Source organism: Amia ocellicauda, chromosome 3, assembly GCF_036373705.1.
Source record: "Amia ocellicauda isolate fAmiCal2 chromosome 3, fAmiCal2.hap1, whole genome shotgun sequence".
Lineage (NCBI taxonomy): Eukaryota > Metazoa > Chordata > Actinopteri > Amiiformes > Amiidae > Amia > Amia ocellicauda.
In genome coordinates this window covers 12690519-12718272 of record NC_089852.1, presented here as the reverse complement: position 1 = coordinate 12718272, position 27754 = coordinate 12690519, and the positions used below count along the sequence as shown (strand labels likewise).

General features: G+C 41.6%; 2 protein-coding genes across 5 annotated transcripts in view; both read left to right on the top strand.

The window, feature by feature from the left end:
- The window catches only part of lamb2l (laminin, beta 2-like), a 56263-nt gene extending 37191 nt beyond the window's left edge, over positions 1 to 19072 (top strand). For both annotated transcript variants that reach the window (XM_066698211.1, XM_066698212.1), the window contains exons 15-35: positions 818 to 958; positions 3527 to 3688; positions 4291 to 4412; positions 6326 to 6446; positions 7186 to 7378; positions 7862 to 8005; positions 8354 to 8585; positions 8908 to 9071; positions 9244 to 9468; positions 9895 to 10109; positions 10399 to 10495; positions 11136 to 11508; positions 11984 to 12168; positions 12612 to 12859; positions 13515 to 13736; positions 13996 to 14140; positions 14321 to 14528; positions 15175 to 15316; positions 15946 to 16122; positions 16495 to 16660; positions 17020 to 19072. In XM_066698211.1, coding sequence (XP_066554308.1) covers positions 818 to 958; positions 3527 to 3688; positions 4291 to 4412; positions 6326 to 6446; positions 7186 to 7378; positions 7862 to 8005; positions 8354 to 8585; positions 8908 to 9071; positions 9244 to 9468; positions 9895 to 10109; positions 10399 to 10495; positions 11136 to 11508; positions 11984 to 12168; positions 12612 to 12859; positions 13515 to 13736; positions 13996 to 14140; positions 14321 to 14528; positions 15175 to 15316; positions 15946 to 16122; positions 16495 to 16660; positions 17020 to 17156 — 3819 coding nt within the window. In that variant the 3' untranslated portion in view covers positions 17157 to 19072. The remainder of the gene's footprint in view (positions 1 to 817; positions 959 to 3526; positions 3689 to 4290; positions 4413 to 6325; positions 6447 to 7185; positions 7379 to 7861; positions 8006 to 8353; positions 8586 to 8907; positions 9072 to 9243; positions 9469 to 9894; positions 10110 to 10398; positions 10496 to 11135; positions 11509 to 11983; positions 12169 to 12611; positions 12860 to 13514; positions 13737 to 13995; positions 14141 to 14320; positions 14529 to 15174; positions 15317 to 15945; positions 16123 to 16494; positions 16661 to 17019) is intronic.
- Positions 19073 to 21668: 2596 nt separating this feature from the next.
- The window catches only part of lamb2 (laminin, beta 2 (laminin S)), a 48088-nt gene continuing 42002 nt past the window's right edge, over positions 21669 to 27754 (top strand). The window contains exons 1-2 of one of the 3 annotated variants that reach the window (XM_066698208.1): positions 21669 to 21885; positions 22165 to 22241. In XM_066698208.1, the coding sequence (XP_066554305.1) occupies positions 22214 to 22241 (28 nt within the window). In that variant the 5' untranslated portion in view covers positions 21669 to 21885; positions 22165 to 22213. Of the gene's footprint in view, positions 21903 to 22164; positions 22242 to 27754 lie in introns of all 3 variants that reach the window. The other 2 variants (XM_066698207.1, XM_066698210.1) reach the window with 2 other exon arrangements.

The following is a 27754-nucleotide window of genomic DNA, read 5'->3' as shown; positions in this document are numbered from 1 at the left end:
CTGGGAAAGCCGAAATGTTACAAAACTTTGCGTCTCTGTATGCCACGTGGTTCCTAAAGTGTGGCCCAGAGGCCAAATGCGGCCCTCCCGGATGATTGGTGCGGCCCCCCAAAGCCAACCTTCAACCACCCCTTTCTGAACCTTTACTATACTTTTACAGTTTCTGAACATTTTCTGTTATAAATTGCACATATAATCTGGGGGAAAATAATAAAACAACAATTGAAGTTCATAAAAAGGTATGAATTGGGGCATATTTCATTTTCATCGATGGTTCATTTTCTACTGTGGCCCCCCCATTCCAATGCCACCTATGGAAATTGGCCCTCCATCACTAGACATTGGGAACCCCTGCTGTAGAGAATTAGAAACTGAAAACCAGCAGCGAGGGGCAGCGTCTTTGTGAGATTAAAGCAGGGTGGCTGTTGTTTGTTGGATTGGTGTATCAGAATTGGCTGTAGCTTTTACCTGCTCTCTCTTAGTGGTGACAGGGTCTCCTGTCGCCTGCCAGCTTCTGTGTCCTTGACCAAGTATTTATCTCACATTCCAGTTGCTGCTCTGACTGCCCTCACTCGCCCTGCCTTTGTTCCCCATTACCATCTACTTTAGAGTTTCATTTGTATAGCAGCTAAGAAGCGCTTCCTTGTAAATGTAGCTATTCATTATCTACTTTCTTCACATCACGCATTCAAATTCCATCCTTTGCAGAGAATGTGTTATCCGGGAAGGTGAAACTACGTCAAGTACTAAGTAGCCTTCTTTTTTTTAAGAAACCATTTAATTTGTGTTGTGACTAACCCGTGCTGTCCCCGTCCAGGGAAGGCCCCGACCCAAGGCTGAGGTCGACTGTGTGGAGCACCTAAACAACCAGCTGAGGAGGCACCGCCGCCACCGTCGGATTGCCAGCGCCCAGCAGCAGAGGGCAGCACTGAGGAGGATCCGCCAGCTACAGCAGACGGTAACTCTCTCTCTTGGGAGCCTGATATCAATGCCTCTCTGGGATCTCTTTGTTTACAGACCATGTTCACAATGCTCTGGCTGCAGGATTCTTAACCTTTCAAATGCATTTTCAAAGCAGTGGATTTACAGATGTGTCCAACACCAAAAACACATTGGGTTTTGAAATGTCTTATATCTAGAATATTTGAGTTGTGCTCTCCATGTCCTTCAGAAATGAAGTTCACATGTTTTTGCAGCACTGTAGGATTTGTCTTTTTCTTGTTCAGTAGAGGATCTTTTAGTTTTGACTCCTCCAAGAGTATACTTTCCTTCTTCTTGCAAGTAAGCTATGATTGATTAGTTTTCTTGACTAGGACTCACTTCTTTTACCCAGGGTGTAAACCTGTGGAATTCAATTTGACAGTTGTGTGTGTTTATTTATTTCAGCAGCAGGAAAGTTAAACTAAATCATTCTCATTTTCCAATCACTGCTCAGGGCAGGCACTCAAATCACTCTGTAAGATATGATCTTAACTTAGAGACTAAATGCAGGTACATATAGTCTGTGCAACATGAGGCATAGGCAGACAGCCAGGACAGGAAACATTGACTACACTCTAATTAATTATTGTCACAAAGGAATTTATCTTGGCCTCTGGGCCAATAAATTGGCAACAAATAAACTACAGCAAAGACCTGAGTGTTTATCAGGCTTAGGACCTGCATACTGAGGCCGTATTTTAATCCTGGGGAATGCATTCATCTGTGATAATATTTATCCATCACATTAATCTAGCATTGATGTGCAGTATGCTGATTTCACTGTAAAATGATGTAGGTTATCCAGCATGATGTAGGATCATAACTACAAGATACAAGGTGATGAATTGATTGCACTACAATATATCCTTGTCAGAGATGATTAGCTTAGTTGTGTGTTGCCCTTAGCTGAGTCATATTGGCAATGTTAAATCACCATTGATAGATAATTATATGAATATTTTAATTTGATTGATAAGCCTTTTATTTGTTAGGCTCCTTAGAATTTTGTGTTTTTCACCATCTAATAAAACCAATGTTTTCTTTAAGGAGTTCAGGAATTGTTATCTTTGAGGGGTTGGAAATACAAATATCTTACCCAGCTTATCTCTGAAACAGTAATTCAGATAATGTGACATTACTGAGTTCCCAAGCACAGTGTGAATTCCATCAGTCCAATTACAGTGAGGGAAAAAAGTATTTGATCCCCTGCTGATTTTGTACGTTTGCCCACTTATTCTGAGAGACAGAATAACAACAAAAAAATCCAGAAAAACGCATTTCAAAAAAGTCATAAATTGATTTGCATGTTAATGAGGGAAATAAGTATTTGACCCCTTCGACTTAGTACTTGGTGGAAAAACCCTTGTTGGCAATCACAGAGGTCAGACGTTTCTTGTAGTTGGCCACCAGGTTTGCACACATCTCAGGAGGGATTTTGTCCCACTCCTCTTTGCAGATCCTCTCCAAGTCATTAAGGTTTCGAGGCTGATGTTTGGCAACTCGAACCTTCAGCTCCCTCCACAGATTTTCTATGGGATTAAGGTCTGGAGACTGGCTAGGCCACTCCAGAACCTTAATGTGCTTCTTCTTGAGCCACTCCTTTGTTGCCTTGGCTGTGTGTTTTGGGTCATTGTCATGCTGGAATACCCATCCACGACCCATTTTCAATGCCCTGGCTGAGGGAAGGAGGTTCTCTCCCAAGATTTGACGGTACATGGCCCCGTCCATTGTCCCTTTGATACGGTGCAGTTGTCCTGTCCCCTTAGCAAAAAAACACTCCCAAAGCATAATGTTTCCACCTCCATGTTTGACGGTGGGGATGGTGTTCTTGGGGTCATTCCTCCTCCTCCAAACACGGCGAGTTGAGTTGATGCCAAAGAGCTCGATTTTGGTCTCACCTGACCACAACACTTTCACCCAGTTCTCCTCTGTATCATTCAGATGTTCATTGGCAAACTTCAGACGGGCCTGTACATGTGCTTTCTTGAGCAGGGGGACCTTGCGGGCGCTGCAGGATTTCAGTCCTTGGCCATGGTGGAGAGTTTGGAATCTGATTGATTGATTGCTTCTGTGGACAGGTGTCTTTTATACAGGTAACGAGCTGAGATTAGGAGCACTCCCTTTAAGAGAGTGCTCCTAATCTCAGCTCGTTACCTGTGTAAAAGACACCTGGGAGCCAGAAATCTTGCTGATTGATAGGGGATCAAATACTTATTTCCCTCATTAACATGCAAATCAATTTATAACTTTTTTGAAATGCATTTTTCTGGATTTTGTTGTTGTTATTCTGTCTCTCACTGTTAAAATACACCTACCATTAAAATTATAGACTGATCATTTCTTTGTCAGTGGGCAAACGTACAAAATCAGCAGGGGATCAAATACCTTTTTCCCTCACTGTAAGTATTTTCCAGATAAGCTTTCTTTTTACATATTACAGTACTGTGTTAAGTTAAATAAAGTGATAAAGGATAGCCCAGAGTCTGTGCCTGTGACTATTTTCCCAGGCAGCCAAACATTTATGGTGATGCACTCTCTTCCCTAGCCTGATGTGAAGACCGTGCACAGGGAGAGGGCTCCCGGGCAGATGGTGACGTGGACAGGCCCCGGCTTTGCAAGAGTGAAGGACGGAGCAGGCCTGGTGTTCACCGTTGGCAACATCCCATTCGCAATGGACTATGACATCATGATCCGATACGAGCCAGAGGTACATGCTACAGAGTTCCAAACACCGGCCGGGGACTCATAGGGCCGCCCATGGACAGCACACTGGCTTAGAAATTTAACACATGCCAATCAGAATGAGAGAATGAGCCATTCGGGCCGAACTCTGATTTCTTTGCAAATAGGCTTGTTTTGTTCAGAACAGCAGTATGTATTATTTGATGATCTATCAAACACAGAGAAGTTCAGATCCAATTATGTAAAATCGTTGTGTATTAGTACACTGTAAACAGAGTTTTCCAGAGAGAAGCATACAGATTTGGTGCCCTTTTAAGGGTACCAGAGGGGTTTGTTAAACATATTTTTTTATCTCCAGTTGTTTATTTGTTCTATGCTTTAATTTCAGAGTACATTGAGACATTAAACTGTGTAAATTTCAATAAAAACTGGAAAAATTTAGGTATTCTAAAACATTTGACCGCTAATGTAGTTCAACAAACACCCAATGTGATGAACCATTCTTTACTATTAAGTTACAATGAGGAGAAACAGCCTTGTTGCAATAGCCTTTAAGGATGAGGTTTACAGTGTGTGTTCTTTCACCTAACAACTTTCTCTTATTTACTGTTTTTTTCTCCCTCCCAGTCAACAGAAGACTGGGAAGCCATTGTTAGCATTACGTCTCTGGTATTGCCCACAAGTCCCCGCTGTGGGAACGTGCTGCCCTCTGAGCAGATGTACACAGTGACGCTCCCTCACCAAACAAGGTACTGATTTAGTTTACAAGTAACTGAACTGCTTTATGGTATCTGTCATGCAGTCATGTCAAGACATGTCAAGGGATACATTATAGAAACATTTACCAAATAATATTCAGTATGTGGGCCAGTCAAGGTAGTTTAACAAGGAGGAAATTAGGCAATGGTTTTGTAAAGGTTGATTATGAAAAAGGTGGATTTGTTTGCAAACTATAGCCCATGACTTGGGTAGGTTGAAAAATTGCACAAGCTGAACCATGGAAAATAAATCGAATCAATGCCTATAAAGTCACAGGCACTCCACAGAAACTTCAATTAAGTGATGGTTGCTTGTACTCAGAACTCATAAATGGCAATACATTACACTAAATGGACACATTGCTGCTATCTTATTTGATCAGCTCTATTCAAGGAACTTCCAGGTAGTTTACTTGGCTGGTTTGTATAGGTGTTTGTGTGTGAGTCACCACTCGATAAACACCAGCAAAGAAACAGCTGTATGTTTCTGACAAGAAACTGTAGCAATTAGTGGCACACAATCCATAGTTGACATACTCAATACAGATGGTGCTAGTGTCTGTGGTGTCTTACCTTGCCCTGGCCTGACTAGCATGATGAATCTTGTAGTGCTTCAAGGTTCGAGTATGGTGCCAGACAGTCCCCCTCGCTGTGGTGGATAATCTCTAGGACTGTCTGCCTCTTTTTGAGTGCTAATTATCTGTGTACTGTAGCCTGGTGCCTACATTAAACTCAGACATATCAACATGGTGATAGGGGCTTCAATCCCAAACAATCCTAACAAACATTACCTGTGCTGACTTGGGAGGCAGTGGGCTGTGCAATTTATATGTACTTAGTTCACTTTTACTTTGCTCCCGGACTCATTCATTGTTAACCTTTCAATGGAAATTCTCATGACAAAGGAAGGAAATTCAAATGGAAGACTTGGATGGACTTGGAAATGTTTTACCCAAATTAACTATCCTGATCTTACAGAGAATTCAAAGTGTTATTCAGATGATTGGATCCCTCTGTGTTGCTATTTAGACATGTACTCTCCCATGGGACTATTGAAAATATTTAATCTAAAGAACAAAAAGAGAGACAACCTAATTGATTCAATATTATTATACAATTTCTGTGCAATTTAATTGGCGATAGGTCAAATAAACTCAATTTCGAAGGTGTACTTTTGCTCCTTCCTAAGTCTTCGTACTGTTTAGGTTGGAGTGAGTTTAGAAATGTCACAAAAAATTCAATCGGAACAGAACGAAAAAAAAAAAAGGAGCAGAAGAAAGTGGGGGACCCAACGTGCTCTGTTTGCACTTGTGTTGTGGCTTTGCTTCACTAGCTGCCGAGTGTGTGTGACCTCTATGAAGCTTGTTTAGCTGTGTAAAGGGAGGGTTGCTGCTCTCTGAGTCCCTCCCAGGGAGTGAATGGAACCCCTGTCCTTTTTCTCGCTTGATTTCAACTCATTAGTTCCTGAATAGGGGCCTTCACAGTCCCCTGACCGACACTGTCTTTTGTACTTGGGGGATTGAGACCATTGTCATATTTCATCTCGTCACTGTGAACCCGACATACTCTGCCACACTGAAATGCTGCTGCTGGACATGGGGCAGCAGTGTGATTGAGAGAGAAAGCAGGAATGTCCTGGCCAACAAGGATATTAATGCAGCATGAAAACTGTTGCTGACGAGAATGGCTCAGAAGGCTGCATAAGATTTTAAACATGTGAATTTGTCTTTCTTACAGTAGTTTACAAGATATAGGCTTGGAGTTCAAATGTGTTTTTGCAGCAGATGGAACCTTTTGACCTTTTCAACACTTCTGTGCTTGTGATTTATTACTAAAATTCAGATAGAACAGAGTGGCATTTTTCAGTGGTTCTGTTGTTATAGTGATGGTTTCATATTTTACAGGTACATAAAGATGCCCAGGCCATTCTGCTTTGAACCCAACAACCGTTATGTTGTAGCTATCCGCTTCCAGCGCTATGGAGTCTCTCACCGACACCTGACTGCATTCATACTAATCGATTCTGTAAGTCAAGAAAAGCTTGTTGAGCAAAACATGTAATACTTTCCTAAAATACATCTGCTCATTACAAAAGTACTATTACTGAAGGAAACATCACCATCTGCTGGTGTTCATTTGTAGATAAAGTAACTGGTCTGAGAAAAAAAACTGCTTTATCCAGTGACATATTGAGATCATTTATCTCAGGATTTTCATATTACAAGCCATCGCCTCAGGATCTCCAAATAAGTTTCTGAGAAAAATAATTTTGTCATCTGGAGTTAACATCACCAACCCCAATAGTTTTATTTGGATGATCTTTGTGAGCCACCATATTATGTTTTTACTGTCTCTGTTATGTTTTTTTGTGACAAGAAATTCCAGTTAAACAAAGGCTGTTTTGATGTATTTTTCAAGAACCTACCTAGTACGTTGTGGTGCTCCTGGTTGATATAGAGCATGTTACAGTGACATCATAGACCACAGTTCAGGGTAAAAAATCCCCAGCTGATTTTAGTATAATTATTTCAAGGTTATTTGCATGTATTAATCATTCTAATGACTGGTGAAGAACCAAAGCCACCCCCCCTCTATGATGGACTACTACTGCAGAATATATGCCCCCTCCCCTATGTCTTAGGAACCCTGCATGACACTGGAAAATTGGGATACTGTATTTTTGTTAAATGTTTGTGGCACAGGTCTCATCCTGCTCTTCTGACTGAAGGGTTGCTCATTCCACTCAACCGCTCTCTTTTCCCAGCTGGTGCTGATTCCACAGTATACAGAGCTGCCCGGTTTCCTCGGCAATGACCCCGTGTCGGTGCACCACCGCAAGGAGATGGAGCACTACATGTGTTTGGACTCCTTCATGATGGTGCCCATGCCCATGTTGGCGGAGATGTGCGTCAAACTCATCTGCAGCATATCTGCTATCATGCACGACGGCGCACTGCGTAAGTACAAGTACAAGTTAAAGGAGACCATTCAGCCCACCTTAGTCAGTTGATTTGCTAATTACTTGTTTATCCTTGCTTGTTTACTTCACAGGGAATCTGCTTCAACCATAGGGCTGAGTTAGCTTAATTCAGATTCTGTAAAGATGTACAGAGCTATAGACCTACCAGCATTCTCCACCATGCAATGGTCACTTGAAGCAATCAAGGACTCAACACATGGATTATTTTGTAAACTGTGACCCCAAACAAGAGTCCACAATTGTTTTCATATGCTATAGCTGTATTTCTTTTTAAAATTAGTAATAACATTTAGTCTGAACATCCAAGAGGTGCGGTTCATGGCTGGTTAATCCATAGGGCAGACACTGTATAGTTTTAATTCCTGTCACTATTTTGGATTGTGTGGAATTAGTACCCACTGTGTTGGTGGCCTTTGTTCGGTTATGTCGGCTAAAGCTGTATCTCTTTCTTACACTGCAGCCTGTCAGTGTGACCCCCAGGGCTCTCTCAGCACGGTGTGTGACAAGGTGGGGGGTTACTGCCAATGTAAGTCCAACGTGGTTGGCCAGCACTGTGACCACTGTGCTCCTGGAACATATGGCTTTGGACCTTACGGCTGCAGTGGTGAGTAAAACCCCAGGGACCATCCTGTGTGTATAGACACTACACATACACTACTCAGTTGTAAAAGCATCAGAAATATTGGGCAGTCACTTGACAAAGCACTCAGCTGATAGGTCACAAGTTTTCGCTGCTTTTCTTGAGTATTCTGGCCGATGCAAACATAAATAAATAAACAGATCAGAACTAGAAAATGTATAGATCAGATGCATATATACTGAGTAGATTTCTGAAAACTGTAGATTAATTGAAGTTTTCTACATTTACAATGCTTAAGTGCTTTACTTTTTATGGGAAGAAGCAGACTGGGCAGTATGTTTTTAATAATGAACTGTCATGTTGTCTCCTCAGCCTGTGACTGTCACTCTCAGGGCTCAGTCAGTAACCTGTGTGACCCTGTCTCGGGCCAGTGCCAGTGTCAGCATGGGGCCACCGGTCGCCAGTGTGCCAATTGCCAGCCAGGGCAGTGGGGCTTTCCCAGCTGCCGGCCATGCCAGTGTAACGGGCACTCAGAGACCTGTGACCCCCAGACAGGAGCCTGTGACAGCTGTAGGGACTACACGGCCGGGGCACTCTGTGAGAGGTACAGTGGGGGGCACTGTGGACAGACCTCATGCAAGGCAGAACATCAGCTGCTGTGGCATGACTGTTGCTGTATGTAAATCCACCTCAGACAACTAAAATCTTACTCATTTTTAATTTTACTCTCCATATCTTTTACATCAGCTCTGCCCATGAAATATGGGTTTTGATGTGGCTTTCAGTCTGCTAACTTGGATTCCTGTTAATTTTGTGTAACTTTTCTGTTATAATCTCCAAAGTTAAGACTTGTCAACAGTAATGTGCTTGAGGAATGACAGCATCATATGAAAGATGTGCCTACTTAATATTGTCATGTTTTCTAGGTGCATGAATGGTTTCTATGGAAACCCTGTTTTGGGGTCCGGAGAACACTGTCGCCCTTGCCCTTGCCCTGGAAACCCAGGAAGTGATCACTCCAATGGGGACTCCTGTTACTCTGATCCTGTGTCCAATCAGATCATCTGCCACTGCAGAACAGGATATACAGGTGAGGGCATGGGGACTAGGAACATGAAAGCAGAAGGCAACTTATGATGAATAGACAAGGATCTTATTACCTCCACAACACAAATAATTTGTCTGATTGGAAAAATAAATGTGCTCAGATGTTTTTTTATAGTGTCGTGCTTACTGAAGTTAAGTCATTTTTCTCTGCCCAGGCCCTCGCTGTGACCACTGCGCCCCTGGTTATTTCGGTGACCCAGTGCGAGCTGGTGGAGAGTGCAGGCCTTGCCAGTGCAACAACAACATTGATACCCTGGACCCTGGGTCATGTGACCCACAGACCGGCCAGTGTCTGAACTGTCTCTACAACACTGATGGGCCGACGTGTGCGGAGTGTAAGCCTGGATACTATGGCAACGCCCTCGTTCAGGACTGCAGGCGTGAGTTATGCCTTTTCCCTCTATCTGTGTTTAAACAATCTCCCGGAAAGAGGATGAATGTTCTTCCATTTGACCTGTGGCAAGCTCAGATGATGGGTAGAAAGTCATAGATAGTTTGTTGTTAAAGAGTCTTCAGTGGATATTTCTCTGGAAACAGAACTGTAGTCAGTAAGGCAGAGTAAGGTCTTAGATTGGCTCATTGGACTGTGAAATTAAGCTCTTCCTTAACAGCTTCACCCTTAAACAAAGCAAATTTCACCAGGGGTACTTTACTGTATGAAAAAATCAGCATATTTAAGTTGAATATTTGGCCTCTACCAAATTGTAGATCTAGAGCTATTCATATTCAGCATTGTTCTCTCTGTTTGCTGTAGTTTTGTATATCATAGAAAACTGGGAGAAACATCCTGCTAATTCTTCTTACAGGGTGCACCTGTGTGACTGCGGGCACCCTGTCATCTCTCTGCACCGCAGAGGTGTGTCACTGTGACAAGAACACAGGAGCCTGCCCGTGCCGTGCCCACGTCATCGGGCAGAACTGTGACCGGTGTGCACCTCTGCACTGGAACTTCGGCCGGGAGCCAGGCTGTGAGCCATGCAGCTGCCACCCCCAACACGGCATTGGTGAAGACTGCAACATGGTAGAGCACCTGTGCACTGCTTCTTACATAGGCCCTGTACCTCACTAACTGGGGGATTTTCTATAGAGGAAAATGTCCTCCTCATTATCTAAAAGTAATACGAAAAGTGTAAAGCTTATTAAATACATGGAAAGTACCCCCACTTCAACATCATTTTGGTTTTATACATTGTTTTTACATACTTAAAAACAATGGAATAGGAAGAAAAATGAAACATGACTACTTGTTAGTCCCTTTGTGGCCTTTATTTGAATGCTTGTGTTTTATGGAAACTCCCATCTCTCCCCAGATTTCTGGACAGTGTCGCTGCCGGCCAGGCTTTGGGGGCAGAGTGTGCTCAGAGTGCCAGGAGACCTACTGGGGTGACCCAAGCACAGAATGTAAAGGTAGTCTGGCTTACATATCAACATCTTCCTGACTTGGCCAGCCATTTTAAATTGGTGTCTCTACTGTCCTCAGCCCTGTAATACATAGAAAGGATGGACACTTTAGAAACAAACTTGTGCGCCTTTTTATTGAGCTTTTTGCTCTCCTGCAAATACAGGGATAGTTTATAGTCAGCCACCATAATGTCTAACCTAATTATGTCTTTATCTCTCTCTCCATCTGCTTATTTTGTCTGTCTCATTTATCTGAAAATAAGATAAAAGCAAATAAGGTCATATCTTCAGGTTGGAAAGCTAGGCAATGCTGTGACTGCCAGTCTTTCAAAAGCTGTTCTCTCCAGTTTTTGCACACAAAGATAATTGTTCACACACTTGCTACTGTAAATGAATAATGTATTCTTGTATCATAGCCCAAGGTTTTCACATACTGAAGTAAATGGAGATACATTATTTTGAAGTAACAGCCTTTTATTTGCAAATACACCGCATTTCAGGTCGTGCAAAGACAGCTCTAGAAATATATAAACATGTATTCTTTCTAATTTACCTTAGTAAATTTACCTTAGGGTTAATGTATTATTTTCAGCTCTAATACTTGTGCTCAGTTTTTCCTAATGTTGTGTTGGCCCTCTGTCCCCAGAGTGTAACTGTGACCCGTTCGGCTCAGAAACGCCCCAGTGTGACCGGGAGACTGGGCACTGTGTGTGTAAGGAGGGAGCGATGGGCCAGCAGTGCAATCAGTGTGCCCGGGGCTTCTCTGGGAACTTCCCTAAGTGTGTGCCCTGCCACCCCTGCTTCGACCAGTGGGATGATGTAGTGTGCCGCCTGCGACGAGAGCTGGACACGGTCCAGATGCAGGTGAAGAAGATCCAGATGGCAGGGCTCCCCTCTGACTTTAACGACACGCGCATCCAGGACCTGGAGAAAAAGCTGGCTGACATTCAGAGCCTCATCAACGGCAGTTCCAGCCTGAGGATCTTCTCACTGCTGAGCCAGAACGCCGATGACCTGAGGTATGCCCACAACCACCACCCTGCAGCCCACTGGGAACCATTTCAAAGACATGCAAAGCAACTCCATTGCTCTTGGTCAATATTATTTTTTATGAGTTCATTAAATATTTCTGTTAGGACAGTACAGGACATAAAACAGGTCACTTGCTTTTGCAGAGAAACATTGATTGATTTTCTTGCATTTGAACCCACCACATGTTGATGTTATTACTGGTCAAAATGGCCTTGATCAATCCTACTTGAAGTTTAATTCCTTCAAAAGATAGTATAATGCAGATCATATGAATTTGAATGAAAACTTCCCTCTTTTCATTTCAAGACCCACATGTTACCCACTTTGAGCCAGGTAATGACACTAGTCATTAAATAGGTGCGTGCAGACTGAGTAATGCTCTCAGCTGCTTATAGAGTGTGAGCATGATTGATGCCAGACAGAGGCCGAGTGGTGGCTGAATCTCGCTCTGTGCTCGGCTAGGACGGAGATCACTTTGACAGACGGGAGGCTGATGGAGTTAGAGGGCGACCTGAACAGCACGATGCGGAGAGATGGGAAGCTGCAGGACAACCTGGACATACTGGAGGCGGAGCTCCGGGACCTCAACAACACTGTGGCTGAGCGTCGCCGTCAACTAGGAAACATCATCAGCGCAGGCCTCAGCGGTAACTCACTCATGCATAACTAATTGTTGGAACAGTTACAAACAAGCCAGTAATGGTTTTATCATGTATAGTGACATAAAGGTTTTAAAAATATCATTATTATATTTCTTAGCAGACACCCTTATGCAGGATGACTTACAATTGTTATAGTATATCAGATGATTTTTATATACAATTACCCATTTATACAGCTGGGTTTTTACTGGAGCATTGTTTAGAGTCATTCCATCAACACGTCTGAATGTCAGCTTTGCAGTTCAGAAGAGGAAAACAGAATCTGTGTTTGCAGCTTGTTGCTTAATGTCCTCCATTAGTTTCACAATTTGGGTGATTAAAAGTGTAGATAGTGTAGTTTATTTACAGGTGAATATTGAGTTTTCCAAATTCAGCATCTGTAGTCTGACTGGACTCAATATTTTTCCTTTCATACTTTAAATCCCCAGATGCATATAACAATATCACTAAGTCCTACATGGAGTTCCTGGATGCAGACAGGAGATGCAATGCCTCGGTGTCCGGTGCTAACAGTCCAGTGGTGCAGTCCAAGGAAACTGTGCAAAAGACAGAGGACCTTCTGAAGGATAGGGAGGACAAGTTCCAACGCACCATGGCAGCTCAGAAGAAATCACTGAAAGAGCTGCAGAACAAATCCAGAGATATGGACAAGAAGATCCACCACCTGAGCCAGAAGGTACACTACTATCAGCCCTAGTCATACTCCCCATTGCACTGTGGGTTTGAACCAGCATGTTGAACACTCAGACTCACTGCTTTAAAACCCCAGTTAGAGGTGCGTTTGCATTCTTTCAACTGTAATAACATTTTAGTCATATTTATACTTTTACTACTACTACTACCACTACTACTACTAATAATAATAATGTGAAATTAAATTGGTACATTCTATCACTTTTGTACTACGAAACTTCATCAAATGTTAGTCCTTCATCCATTCCCTGTAATATAAGTATAAATATTACATTTTTTTAACATTATTATTTTTATTATTATTATTTTTATTTCTTGGCAGACACCCTTACCCAGGGCGACTTACAACATAAGACTTATAACATGATTTTACCATGCTTTTAATATATTTTCCCATTATTTTACTGTGATTGTTCAACATTGTTACCATATTTATACCACATTTGTGCTTGAAATTACCAGGTAAAAAAAAATCCAAGATTTTACCATATTTTTACCATTATTATTCAAAATTTTACCGTGATTATACCATGTGTATAAATAATACATACCCAAAAATATATCATGCCCTCACATGCAGATAAAGTATCTTCAGACACATTCAATTCTGGTTGATTTCCTGCCTTTCCTTCTTCTAGGTGTGTGGTGGCAATGGTCAGAAGAATGGGGAAAAGGAGGGCAACTGCGCAGACAGTCCATGTGGGGGAGCTGGTTGCCGTGATGAGCAGGGGCAGCTGCAGTGTGGGGGGGCGGGCTGTAACGGGACAGTTGGGACCTCCATGAGAGCTCTGCAGCTGGCCAATGATGTTGCTGCCAACATTTCAGCTGCCAATGAGGAGCTGCAGAACGTCGCACAGAAGGTCTGTTTCCCAGGAAACACTTATTTTTCATACATTGTTCTCCAAACCAATTCCTTATAATACCAATGTTTCTCTTGTGTGAAGTGGCTAAATCATTTTAGACTGTTTTTAGGCTCTTGCATTGTAGTGAATTATCATCACCAGTGTCAGTATGCGCTGAATAAGGATCCATGAAGGGTCAAATCATATTGAGCCTGAAGAGTATTACCTTAAAATTAAAATGCATTCATTTCAAAATAATATAATTTGGTTTCAACAGCTAAAGGACATTAAGATGCTGACGCAGGATGTGAAAAGCCAGGCACAGGGGGCTTTGAAGAAAGCTCTGAAGAATAAAGAGGTTTTTGCAAACACCAATCAGCAGCTCAAAGACTTCATCCAGAAGATCAGAGACTTCTTAATGGGTTAGTTTTTCAAGTTAGTCTTAATGGTGTTTGTTTAATATCATGTAAGGCCACTAGCTGAGACTGAATGCTTCTGCCTGCATTACAGTTAGGGTAGCTGCATGTGCAGACAGTGTAAAGGGCTTTTCACGGGTGGCATGTTTGGCTGATGTTGTCTCTGTGATTTGCACTGTGCTCCAGAGGATGGCGCTGATGCCGAGAGCATCGAGAAGGTGGCCCAGCAGGTGCTGGCTATCTCCCTGCCCGTCAATGGTAGCATGTTGGCCCGCCTGGTGCAGGAGATCCAGGACAGCATCGCCGACCTCACCAATGTGGAGAGCGTCTTCAACAGCACCTCCCAGCAGCTCCGCATCGCTGAAGAGCTCCTGAAGGATGCTGTCAGCGCCAAGTAAGACATGGAGAGAGACATTGTACTGTACCCTGCCCAACTCACTAAATGGTCCTGATTTGATTAGGGTTTTATATTCCTATATAACCATCAGAATTAAGGAATCCAATATAATCTTATATCTCATGTTTTTTCTTAATTCTAGTTAATATGTTTGTAATCTGACTGTCACTTTAATGTAATGTCACAGTGCAAGTTCACCACAAAGACCAGATTGAGTTATTAGAAAACATATTCCGTTCCTTAATTCAAATTCAATCAAGATTTTAGTGGCTTAAAGGGTTAATCATGGACATATTTATTTATGTATTTATTTGTTTAAAGATCATCATTCAAAAATCTGAAGATTTCTGTTTTAGGCCTTCAGGATGCCAGGGCACAGAAAACTCTCTTCTCATATTCTATTTGTGTCTCTCTCTGCAATTATATTTACATCTCCCCTATTACACATCAGTATCAAAATTGTATCCCGTGATGCGTATGTAATAGGCAGTTGTGTTTTCAGTGCGAAAACAGTCCTATTGAGATCCACCCTAACCACTTCCACTGGCACTTGGCTTTTGTTTTTTGCATTCCTTTTGCAGTGTCTGTGTGTTTCAGTCAATATTAGAATCACAGCTAATCACGCTGTGTGTTCTCAACACAGGGCCCGAGCAGAAGCAGTGAAGGACACTGTAGATGAGACGAAGACCGCTCTTAATAACGCCCAGCAGGCGGCAGACACTGCAGAGAAAGCCCTGAAGAAGGCCCAGAAGAACATCAACGGCGTGGGCGACACCACTGCCATGGTACAGTACCCTCTCACCTGCCCACTACACCAACCTGCTGCCCGACACCCACTGCCATTACAGTAATAATAATGAAATGCCATTGCAGAGCATTATGGGCTGTGGTGTTACAAGCTACAGGGTGTGTGTACCAGTGAAGCAGGAAAGGAAATATATCAGTTTTTATCACACTAGGCCTCCCTGTGCAATTAAGGGAGCCAGTGCGGCATGACATTTGTGTCCCAGACTCAAGCTGCTTTACATTTCCAACTGGGAATTAGTCTAGGAAACCCTGCTAGGAGGGAGGCAAAAGAGTCCTTCAGTGGCAGAGCATGCTGGTATGCTTGAACTTGAGTGAAATTAATGGTTATCTTCCCCTATGCCTTTCTGGTGTTTGAAGGACACCAAGAGGAATAGTATAGCACAATATATGGCAGTCATTTCATTTAAAGGGAATCTTCCATGTTTCATAGATAGGGAGTGCCTCATGTTTTTTTTTTTTTTAACTAGCCTACCATTTTGTTCATGACTATGCTAAAGTTGAGCAGTCTCACACTTTACACACATCTATGTACGCATTCGCACAGTGACAGGAAACAGCTGACATCTCCACCACAGTCTGTCAAACTCCTGGTTGCCTCCCCCTGCAGGTGGAGGAAAAGCTGCAACTCATCGAGGACAAACAGATGGATGCCATGATGCGACTGGCCAACCTGTCGGCAGAGGTGGAGTCTGTGCGGCGGAAGACGGAGCTGAACAGGGTCATGGCACAGGAAGCCAAGGCTCAGTCGGAGAACGCCACCCGCGCGGCACGAGGCCTGGACCAGGTACGCCCGCTGGGCTTCCTGTGGCCCACTTGGACTGCAGTATGACAACATCACGTGTTGCCACAGCCTCCCTGCAGATTGAAAGAGTTTTGTGTTGTCCGTGTTTCCTTGTAATTTAACATTTTACTTTTTGTGCTGAACAGAATAACCTTGTAGTGTTGTGCTTGGATGCAGTGGCAGTTTGGGCTCTGGGTTTGGTTTCGCTTCTCAGGTCTGCCGCTGCTCCTGGTCAGTGTGTCGATGTGGGTCAGCAGAGGAGGGATGTGCTGAGGAGGAATATGGAACCCCATGTGACGTCTTAAAAGGGGACAAATAATAGTTTATTATTGAGTCATTTCATTCTGTTTGTGTTTTGTTTTCTCCTTCTGCCAGGATCTAAAAACTGTAGAGCAGAAATTCAAGGAGCTTCAGGACAAAGTGGAGGCTCTGGGTGGAGGAGCAGATAGCGTGGATGGGATCAGTAAGAAGCTGAAGGACATCAAGGAGCAAGCGGAAAACCTTCTCAATAAAACCAACAGTGATATGAAAGAACTGGATGGTATGTATGCTTCCTTTTTGAGCCTAACAAGTATGTAACTAAAACATACTTCTACTGCTGAAAACTCACTCCAGTAGTTATTGGACAATAGATTTAATTTAATTTAAATGTAATTTTAGCCTCTTTATTTAGATTGGTAGGTTGTTGTTCTTGGCTGTTGCTGATCCTCTAGTATTTCAGTGGATAATGACTAGCAAAGAAGAAAGTGATTTGCAACCATATTTTCAAAGCCTAATAAATTTTGTACAACTTATGACAATTCTATTCTGATATAGAACAAACATGTGTATGTGTATGTATATATACTAATACATCGATTGAACACAAATTTTGTTTGTCTGTTTGTTTGTCCCACCTAGATCTCGAAAAGCGGTTTGTGAACAATGAGAAGCGAATGCAGGAGCAGAGGGACGAGCTGGCGGACCTGGAAAAGAATGTCACTGACATCAGAGAAATTATACGTAACAATGTGACACAGTACAACACCTGCACGTGATAAGTTGCTCCTCAATTCTCACACTTTATTAGACCCCAAGCACTGACTGTTTTTTAAAATAGATGCTCCTGTTTCCAAAGCTGTAACTGATCAGGTTTTAGAGGAGTTTTTCCTCTTGTTTTTGTGTTGTTGTTGCTGCTTTTTTGGGTGTGTGTGGGGTGGGGGGGCATTTTCTAGAAGTCTGCGGAGATCCTTTCAGTATTTATTAAACCATTCAAGATTGCACATCTTGAGCCTAGATGAAACCTTTATGCCTATAAATAAAGTGAACAGCCCACTCCTGCTCTCCAGAAGCCATTCAAATCAATAAGGAATTGTAGCTTCTGCTCTCTGTCCCCAGAAATCTGTAGATTGGATTCATATTGTGGGCTTTGCAAGATCAATGTTTTCTCCTTTGTCCTATAATGGCATATTTTTATACAGAGCTAATTATTACTTGTGTATCTCACTTATATAAAAAAGGCACAACTTGTAATTAGGGGTCCAAAAGTATACAAACTGTTTTCTTCCCTTCAAAACATATTGTTGATTATTGAATTCTGCTGACTAGCGTGTTCTATTAAGTAATATCAAAGATGAGGATGGAAAATTATAGGTAATAGGGGCTTGTGTGAAGTTAATGGTCAAATCAATCTAGTTGTACTTCAATAAATGTTCAAAATAGAACAATGCCAAGTGTTGCTATGGCGTACCATAGTTATTTTTAAAAGATCCCTTGATACTTCTATGAAAAATAGAAAATAAGTTTGTATGTTATTGGTTTCACATTAATACATAAGAAGAAATAAGTGTTTAAACATATAAAACAAATAGTCTAAATTATCCAGTTTAATCAAATTAATCCAGGTATTTGTAACTTGATTATTTTTCAGTAGTAGTAAGCCTGTTCTCAGACCAGATGTATATATTTTTAAAATATTGTCAGACAGGATTGTGAGACTCAGCTATTACAATCTGCAACTAATAGTGGTTCCTATTTTTATTGAGGGCCTTTCTGCAATAACTGACTTTCATAATTGCTTCTGCTCATTCCAACAACAGGCAAAGAAAAGGCTTGGCTTATTTAACATGTAATACATGTTTCTATGTGGGTATCTGGTCTCTCAATAAATCCTGCTCAACGTGATGGACTGCCCTGGCGACTGTGAAGTCCGTGTCGTCATTTTGTTCACAAGGAAGCTCAACTGTAATAATATCAGGAAGTTCTGCAGGGCTGATTAACATACCCAAGTATATCTGAATCCTCATACCTATTTGATTAACGTTTGCCTTATGAAAAATGTAAGCCGCGCTAGCCACATATGTTAAATCGCAGTACTGTAATTCAATTAACCAATATTACAAGCCTTAATAGAGTATTATGATATCCTTATGGTGCTAAATGAACCATGCAGTACCTGGTCCATGCAGTTTAAAAATGTTTTTTCCACTCTCATACAAACCATGTGCTGTTAGGCTGAAGATAATGCTAGTGTTCTGGTACTGGGATAGAGAGTCAGTTCACACTCAGAGATTCGGGACACCTAACTCCTATGGAGCAAAACAACGGACAAGTTAAGCTTATATTTTGGAGAATGGGTCATAATAGGAAGGTCAGATACTTAAATTTTCTCCTGATAAACATGGGATCAGACTGTGTAAGCCTTGTGGCAGATAAACCGGACAGGACTTTAGTTTGCATTGTTATCCAAAGAACCCCTCACTGAAGAGCTCTTGTTAAGAGATGTGAAAGGACATAGGCTGAGACATACTCGGAGACAGGAAGGCTCTGTATTAAGATAAAATATAAATACCAACACAAAACAATCTTGCTTTTTAATCTTGTTATATGTATCCATTGCATAAACACATTGTATCTCTATTTGTCTGTTATTTACAGATACACCTGTGGACAATAAATATACATTTGTTATACATTTTTAATGTTTGTGTGGTATTGTCTTGGAACGACCGGGTGATGTTTCTCAGTTAAATGCTCATGGGATTTGGTCAGCTACAAACATTCAGGAAAATTACCAGTTTTGTTTTTGTGTTATTGTGTTAGCATCAGTGATATGAACATGTGAAAGGACTTAAATAGGTTAAAATAATCTCCTTCAGAAGACTCCTGTCTTTTTCTTTCTTTGTCCACCAGAGGGCGCTTGTTGCTCAGGGCTGCTACATTTCTAGCAGTTTAGGAAGTCAAAGGTTTAGTGGGTTCTATACTGAAGGCTTTGACAGTGTAAGAAAGTTTGCAAACATCCCAGACAGGTCCTAAAAGCTCAGCCTCTCAATTTCCATTAGTTTCCTCAAGATGTTGTGTCATTGCTGATGTTGAAGTCGTCCTCGGGTATTGTGTGTGTGTGTGTGTGTGTGTGTGTGTGTGTGTGTGTGTGTGTGTGTGTTGGAAATGAAATGGATGCTGAAAAGCACTACTAGAAAATGTGTATTTTTATTGTAGCGTGTAGTCTGCCATTTGCTAAATAACATGATGCCTAACTAACAATATTAATTAATACATTTGTATTGGCTTAATATGGGATGGAACTGAAGCTGGCAGATCTGATTTCAGCCCCAGTTGAGTGTTTTAATAAACCAACAACAAACAGCAGGGAATAAGGAAGCATTGCTGAGGTGTATGTCTGTTTTATGGAAAATCTGCTTTTTCTAAAGCAAGGGCCAGATCTGCCATCTGCTTCTTAAACTGTGTCTCCAGTGAAAGAAGTCATGGGATTTATTTTTCAGTTTGTTTGTTTGGGATTTCCTCATGTTTACCCAGCTATTGGGAATGGCTGATAGTTATAAACAGGGCAAACCACAGAACCACATCACACAGGTTTGATTAATTTCTTTAACACTAATTAGCAGGTTTTATTTGTTTGTGTTTTGGTTAGCGTTTAAACAATGTTTTCTTAAATGACAGCTCGTTCCACTGACAGTTCTGCTGCTTCGTCTCCAGGTCCCCCAGTATGTTCAAGGAAACTTATGCTGGAATTTGACTTGGCGTGATCACAGCTGCAGGGGTAAATAACTGTCGTCTTGTTGTGATTCTCTGTTGTAAGTCTCAGGATATCTATTTATTTAACTGCATTTCTAAAAAGGTCTCAGCAATCACAATCCCCCCACCCCCCGTCTGTCCATTTTATTGGCGCAGTTCAAAATTCTGCCTCCCCCTGTGACCCTGCAGTGGCCCGGAGTAAGACAGCAGTGCTCTGGTATCCCACCTAATCTAATCTCATGAGAACTGATCACCTACTTCTGGTCTCTGCAGAATGGAGCTTAGTGTAGGCACACTGATGCAGCTGAGACAAACAAATCTAAGAAAAGCAGTTATACATACTTTCTGGGCCAAGTGTAAACTGGACTAGATCCCAAGAGCAACAAAAAAGAGGATGGCAAAATAAAATCACATGTTTGCAGGGACAAGTGAATGGAGAAGAGAGGAGTTTGTGGCAAAATATTTGGGATGCTTTATATAGCAGTAGATTATAGAAGGCAATGATGACAATAATATATCAGTCTTGGTCAATTTGTCCTTCAGCAGAGCATTATGTTGTGTCCTGCTGGCCCCAGACAAAATGGATAAACTGCGTTTAACTCTAATTCTTATTGTGTTTTCAGCTCCAAGTGTCGAGATAATGAATGCCAGTTACCGCATGCACCTCGATATTTCCTGGCTCTTACCAATAACTATTCAAACTGGCATTCCTGTAGAATTTCAGCAGATCAAGTCTAGTTTATAAAACAACCTCAGCTCTTGACCAAGGTGTGGAACGGCATTATCCCACGTTTTGCCTTATATAGAAGCCTTTATCAAACAAAGAAGTGCTGTCAAGTATCAGGTTTGTTGGCACTTCTGGGTCATAGACATGTAAAAAAAAAGCAATTTTTAAAAGTGCACTTGCTTAAAGTTAAAATGTTATCATTGTCCGTGTCTGTGTAGTGGTTATAGTGGTGCATTTGTGAACACAGAGCTGTAGAGGTTTTAGCCTTGTGCTGCATATGCGGCTGAGAAATGGTTAGATTGCACTGGAAAGCACAGATATGAGTGGAGAAACCATGTTTTTGATAATACCTGATCCACACAAGAAGGTTTTGATTGTTAAGATCACTGTGTGGTATAACAGGACTACATCATTTAGGGTGAGGTTGTTTGGAAAAGCTTTGGCGCAATGTGAGCAGACACTTCGGTACCTGTCCCGGGCCGGCGGGGGAGGGCTGCGCACTGGAGCGGGCACGGGCTTCAGCTCCCATAGAGCCCGACAGGAGGCCCCAAACACTGGCGTGGACTTCTGCCTTGAAAACCAACTGCATGGTTGTACAGTAAATGTGAAGCTGGCTTTGGTTTTTATTTTAAATCACGGTCATTACAGCTTTTCTTTGCATCTTTGAAGGAAAAGGTTTAATCCAAATTTGTGGATTAGATTAATAAACACATTGAGGAGATGTCAAAAGTTGCAAAATGTAATACGTTAAACTTAAAGTTTGGGGAAATGGAGTTAAATATAGTGGAGCAACGTTTTAAATACCTGTGAAGGACTGTGAATGTAATATATTCATCAGCCAAAAATCTAAAAGTAAAATACATATGAGTGGTGTTACAGTGCTCAGTGCTCAGAGGCGCCGGTTCAGTCCTGCGCAGTGCGCTCCGCCGCGCAGTTTCCATGTTGCAAACTTGGCTCTGAAGTTTTGTGAAGAGTTTGAGTCGCTTCAAGTAACACAGCGATCTGCTTCACTTCGCAGGGAGTCGGTGAGTAAATCCTGGGGGTAAGTGCAAAAAGTAACTGTTTGTCTGGGGTTATTCGGAGAACTAAACCACAAAAGCATTATAAGACGTGTTATCTTGGACGTTATGCGTTATCATGCTATATATGTTTTTCATTTCCAATCGTTTAAAAACTCTATGCTGATGGGTATGCTTACCTGAAATGCTTACACATGAAGTGCCAGGAACATTTTCAAATGCATGGACCTTTTCTTTTGTTCTCGGTCTTTTTTTAATAACTGGCTTTGCCTTTTTAACTTGCAGATTGAATAGCGAATAGTATCGCAGTGGCAATATTGATGAGCAATAAGACATGACGAGGGAGCTGTTACTGTTGTGCGGTAAGTGACGTCATCACTCTCATTCATTTGACACAGATTGATTTATGTATTGTCTGTTGAAATATCTTGGGGATGCGAAGTAGAAGTACACGCATTTATTTATTTTAGCTTTGGACAGTTGGAGCATTTAAAACAACTTCTTACCTTTTTAAGTGTTTCTAGGGGTTGGTTATATATCCACGCTGTTCCACCTTGATATTATGGCTCCTAATAGCAGGACAGTGTTTTACACATTAATCCACACTGAAGAAGAAAATAAGCACGGAAACGACTGGCAGCTGTTTAGTCCTAAGATTTCTGTCCATGATTTGATTTGATCAGTGTATCCAGGAATTAGAAAAAAAAAGGTTTTGTGTTGATTGTTACAAAGGTTAGTGAATGCATTGCACAGTTCAGTTTTTTTTTTAAATCATTGTGAAATTATGAAAATTACAGGTGGGATTATTAGGCCAGTTTAGGGATCAATTTAAATTAAAGCTGTTCTCATTGGAGAAACAGCTACAATATGGATCACTGCCTTATATGGGACAAAGAAGGAGCCGCTTCTGCATGTTCTGTATTGAAAACCATTGAATATGTGCTGCAGGATGGTTGATCTCAACAAAGGGAGGTTTTGCTCATCATTGCTTTCTTTCTGTATTGTTAAATTCATGCCTGTCCCCTTCCTTTTTATAACCTTCAACATTAAACGGCCGAAAAAGCCTGGCCATTTTTCGTCTATTCACAACACTTGCCCACATGTACGCAGTAGGACAGGTGCTCCATACTGATGCTGTTGTGTGTTCATTCTCAGTATACAGGGGACATGTCTCCCATCTGTGGAAGGCAGTTTGCCTCACTCTTACTTTCATACTACACTGATAGTTGGGCTTAAAATATATCTTTCCCTCCTCCCACTTGTACTTATAATGATTCTTACCAGCATTTGAAATTCCACTGTGCACATTTATGACAATGTGTCAGGAGGGAGAGTGTTGTTTAAAGTGCAGGGAGTTGGAAATAAGTGGGACCGATAGTACTTTAATGTTTATTGCCCTTTTAAAAGAGCCCAGTTTAACCACAAATAGCATCTTGAGCCAGAGACCCGTCCGAACAGTGTATTTTATTTTAGTGCTGGCATTCCCCTGGCTAGGGCTCTGGCTCCAGCTGTGGAGTTTAGTCTCCATATCCTAACCTGGATTTCTCCTGGAAAGCACTATACAGTATTGCTGAATGCCTGCATGTTTTTGTTTTTCAATGACTTGGGTTACTGTTTTTAATCAGCTCACACCTTCAGAGCTCAGAGGCTTGGGATGGTGATGTGGAACATCTGGTATTGATTGGTGTGCAAAAGCAGTACCGTTTGGTATATATACAGTGTGTGTGTGTGTGTGTGTGTATGTATAGATATATTTGATATGATATACTGGGGAGGTCAAAATATCGTAAAATTCCACAATTAAACATTCAAAGGAGTGCCGTCTTCAAAGGCACAGACTAACTTGGAGGATGTTAATCTGCCACCAGGGCATGATCTCAGTTGATGGGACGTCTAGGGACTATAACGCTCAGGTGTTTAGTGGGTGTAAAATTGACCCCGCGCAACCCCCGCTGGGAGAACAACAAAGAGAGGTGAATCAGAAAGCTACATCAGTGCAATCAGATTCCTTGCTGCCTAGCCTTTAAAAGGGGGGAGTCTTACTGTTTGATTGAAGTTGCTGCGGGGAAGGATGCAGGAGATGTCATCATAGGTGTAGGTTTATTTCCAGCCCAGCTGATGCATTATATATGTACACAGATGACAGTCAATGCAGGGATAAGCCTTTCTGACTGTGCTAAACGGGCCTGTTTTGTTTCCTTTAACTAGGTCTGTTTCTCAGTCTTTTTTATTTATTTTCTCCTTCTGGTCCAGCTCTGTTTTTTCTCAAGCACACATCTCATTAGTTGAGCAGCAGTGCAGGCTAATTCTGAACAGACTGAGGTGTACGTATCAGAGGCCATATATAGGTCTCGAAAGAGGGGTTTCTGCAGGAACTCGGCTCACTGACAGTCCTTTACAGGTTATTTTTGGCACCGGTGTTAAAGCCTCCCATTCTTGCTGTAGGATATTTGTGAAGTTTACAGTAGCATGTTTAGAGGATGACAGCAGTGTTATTTTAGAAATGCAAAGCAAAGATGGTAATATGATCCATTTTGTCTTTTATTTTAATTTTGTTTTTCCTCCTCCTATACTCTTTGTTGTACCCTCCTCTGGCTGCATTCATATGGTTCAGTTTGGTGTCATATGGTGTGTGTTACTCTTATTTGGTCATTTTCAATTGCAGTTCACTTTCATGGGTTAGATGTATTCTTAACCAAGGAGTGCACTAAAATGTGCTGACGTATTTGGTTCCTAATAATAATTGAATCCTTGTAGTTTTGCATATTGGGGAAATTTAAACTAAACAAGAAAGTTGTACAGTCTACAATTTTACTTAAAATGTGTTAAAGATACAAAAATAAGAGCTTGAGCACAATTGGAGAGTACTGACCACTAGAACATGGTTTCTCTGGTCCTGTAGAAGATGCGTTTGAAATGCAGTTCATTTCCACTAATCTTTTCTCAAACTGGGCACAAACAAAGGTGACTTGGCTTTAGGCATTATCCCTCAGTGCCTCATTTGATTTTATCCAGTGTTTGACTTTTGAGGCTGGTTTTGCTTTTAATTCATTGCTTCACTGTGGCTTGTGATCATCTGGTGTTCAGCACTGGAACTCAGCATTTTTCACCCACAATCCTCGAAATGCCCTGAGGTCAGGTGAGGGAAAGTGCAGGATCCCCACAGGTGACTTTGACAATGAGCTTGCGGTGTGTGTGAGGAGAGCTTCTGGAAAACCGGCTTTTGGAACAATGGGACACCCAAACACCCAGACTGTGGAGGCAGGAGAAGGGGGAATGAGTGCATTTATGTGTGGGAACCGAAATAATCCTTGCCCTGGAGGCCTATGTTTCTCTGTATGAACAGAGAAGAGAGGCACCAAACTGTCTGTTATGTTTGCAACAGGTTATTTTGTAAACAGATGCAAGTTTGGGGGGAACTTTTAAAGCTCCAGGCCATGGATCAGTGAATGATTTGTCAAGTCCGTTTGCTACTTTTAGAGAATGTCTGTGGGTAAGGACTTCACTGGAAATAATTTAATCTGACAAGAACCTTACCAGCTAACATTAACGTGTAGCCTACCCTTTCAAAATAAATTCAAGTATAGCAGCTTGCAGATGCAGCTTTTTTTGGTTGCATCTTGAGTTGTTATCCACTGTGGGTTATGGACAGTATGACAAGTCATTCTTAGCTTACTGTATAATATTTAAATGTTTTGAACCATAAAGCCTGTGGTTATAAGCTATTGCGTATTTCATTTTCCGGATAATAGGTCCTAATAATGCTTTCCTGAAGCGATATTTTCGATATTTTTCGGATATTTTCTAAACGCAGGAAAAGACCCAATGCTGACCCAATGGGTGTTGTGTTGCCCAGGCCTGGGTGTTGTAGTGTGTCTGTTGAAAGAACCTCACTGCGCGGTAAAGGACCTTTAGCTTTCTACAGCGCCCCTTCTTAACACAGGATTTTCTCCTCATGTTAAAAAGCAGATGGTCTTATGCATTGCACAGCTGTTCCCCTTCCCCACAGTGCCAATTCTGAGCTCTGTCATTTGGAGGAATGTAGCGAAAAAACATCTCTGCTCTCCAATTAGTGCCCTGTGGAGGGTGTTTAACATGTTTTAATTAGCTCTTTATATGGAAACACCTTGCTTCCGACGCCCAGCTTTAGCTCCAGCCAAATTCCAAAAAAAAAAAAGAACACAGTAGCTTTTTATTTTAATTCCAAATTTCTAAATCAGCTGAGTGTCAGAGCTTTTCATTTTGGAGAAGGCCAGCTTGGAAATGGCGTTTCTCTGGCCTCATTGTGTCTCTCCCTCTGATGATGTTATATGTCATTGATTGTTGTATTCCCTGCTGTAAACCTGAAGAGCCATTATGAAGCCTCCCTGCATCCCACACTTACTTTATGTTCCCCAACCTGTCAAAAATGACAGAAAATGTGGTGAAACACTTGTCAAGCAGATTGTTTCTCCTCTTTCATTTGTTTGGTGATATTTGTCTATCCTAGGCAAACAGCAATAAAACAAATGTCACTATAATCTGCAACTACATGCATTGATCAAGCACTTGCTCTAGTGGTTGGAAGGCACTAAATTAAAGCAAACCATTGCCCAGTGTTTCCACAGAAGCTGGTCTTCATCATAACTTGGCGAACAAGTTATGTGCTATGAATTCAGATCAGTACTGTACCATATTTTTATTTTTTCTCCACTTTTTGCACCCTAATGGGCTTTGATCAGTGTGTAAGTGCAGCCCATGTTCAGTCTGTGGAGGTAATTCAGAACGTATTGGTGTGTTTGGTATGAGATCATGATTGTGCTTTATGTAATGTAACCCCTTGTTTTTAATTTTGCTCTGCAGCCTACTTCATAATAAAATCCACATATAGTTTGATTCAAAGGAATTAATCTTTACTTATGTATTCATTTGTTAGAACAATGTGACTTTTCAGGTTTGCTGCAGCTATGTTTCCATTTAAAGAACACTCCCTTACAGGCCCTGTGTTGCTGACTGACCAGAGTGTGCTCAGTATAAGTATCTAAGTGATCCAAGGATCCTATCTAGTCCATTTTTAAATGTTCGCAAATTTTCAGCTTCAACCCCAGCGATGAGGTTGAAGCTGAAAATGTGGGAACATTTAAAAATAGACTAGATAGGATCCTTGGATCACTTAGATACTAATGGACACCAAACGAGCACGATGGGCCGAATGGCCTCCTCTCATTTGTAAACTTTATTTTCTTGTGTTCAAAGATATTGTGTCAATAAAGCCCCAACACATGTCTGTGTCTGCTACAGGGGCCCCCAGCTCTGTTCTCTCCTTCCTGCTTTAATAACATCTCTGTTTGTACTGCCACAGACATATAGGAGTTTATTTTAAGAGCCTTTTTTTAACCACCTTTACCCCAAACCGGTGTGCAGGGTGACTGATTTACCAACAAACACAGCAGTAAGTACCAATTGTGAGAGAGTGGTGTTTAAGGTGGGGGTGTGGGGGGGAATACCCGTATGTGATTGCAGCCCAAGTGAAAACAATGAAGGAGTAAGAAGTCAACAGGCTACATAAACCAGTTTATAAGTCAAACAAATGGCAGTAAATTAAGTCACCATCTGTTTAGCACGTGTGTTCTGCTCTGTGCCATTATAGTAGTCTACACCAACTGTACAGTAAAACATTGATTGTTTAGTTTAGTAAGCTTTGAATTAGAATGAGGGGAGTACCGTGGGTTTTGTGGTGCCCTCCAGCACAAGGTTTTGAAGGTATTTACAATTAGTTGTGCTAATTGTGTGGGTCTTTGTCTGGACTGGTTTAGTCACAGATTAATTCAGATGTAATGGAAAACCAGTGGAAATGGAAGCAAGGTAGGAGACCCCTGATGTATATGATTCAGGT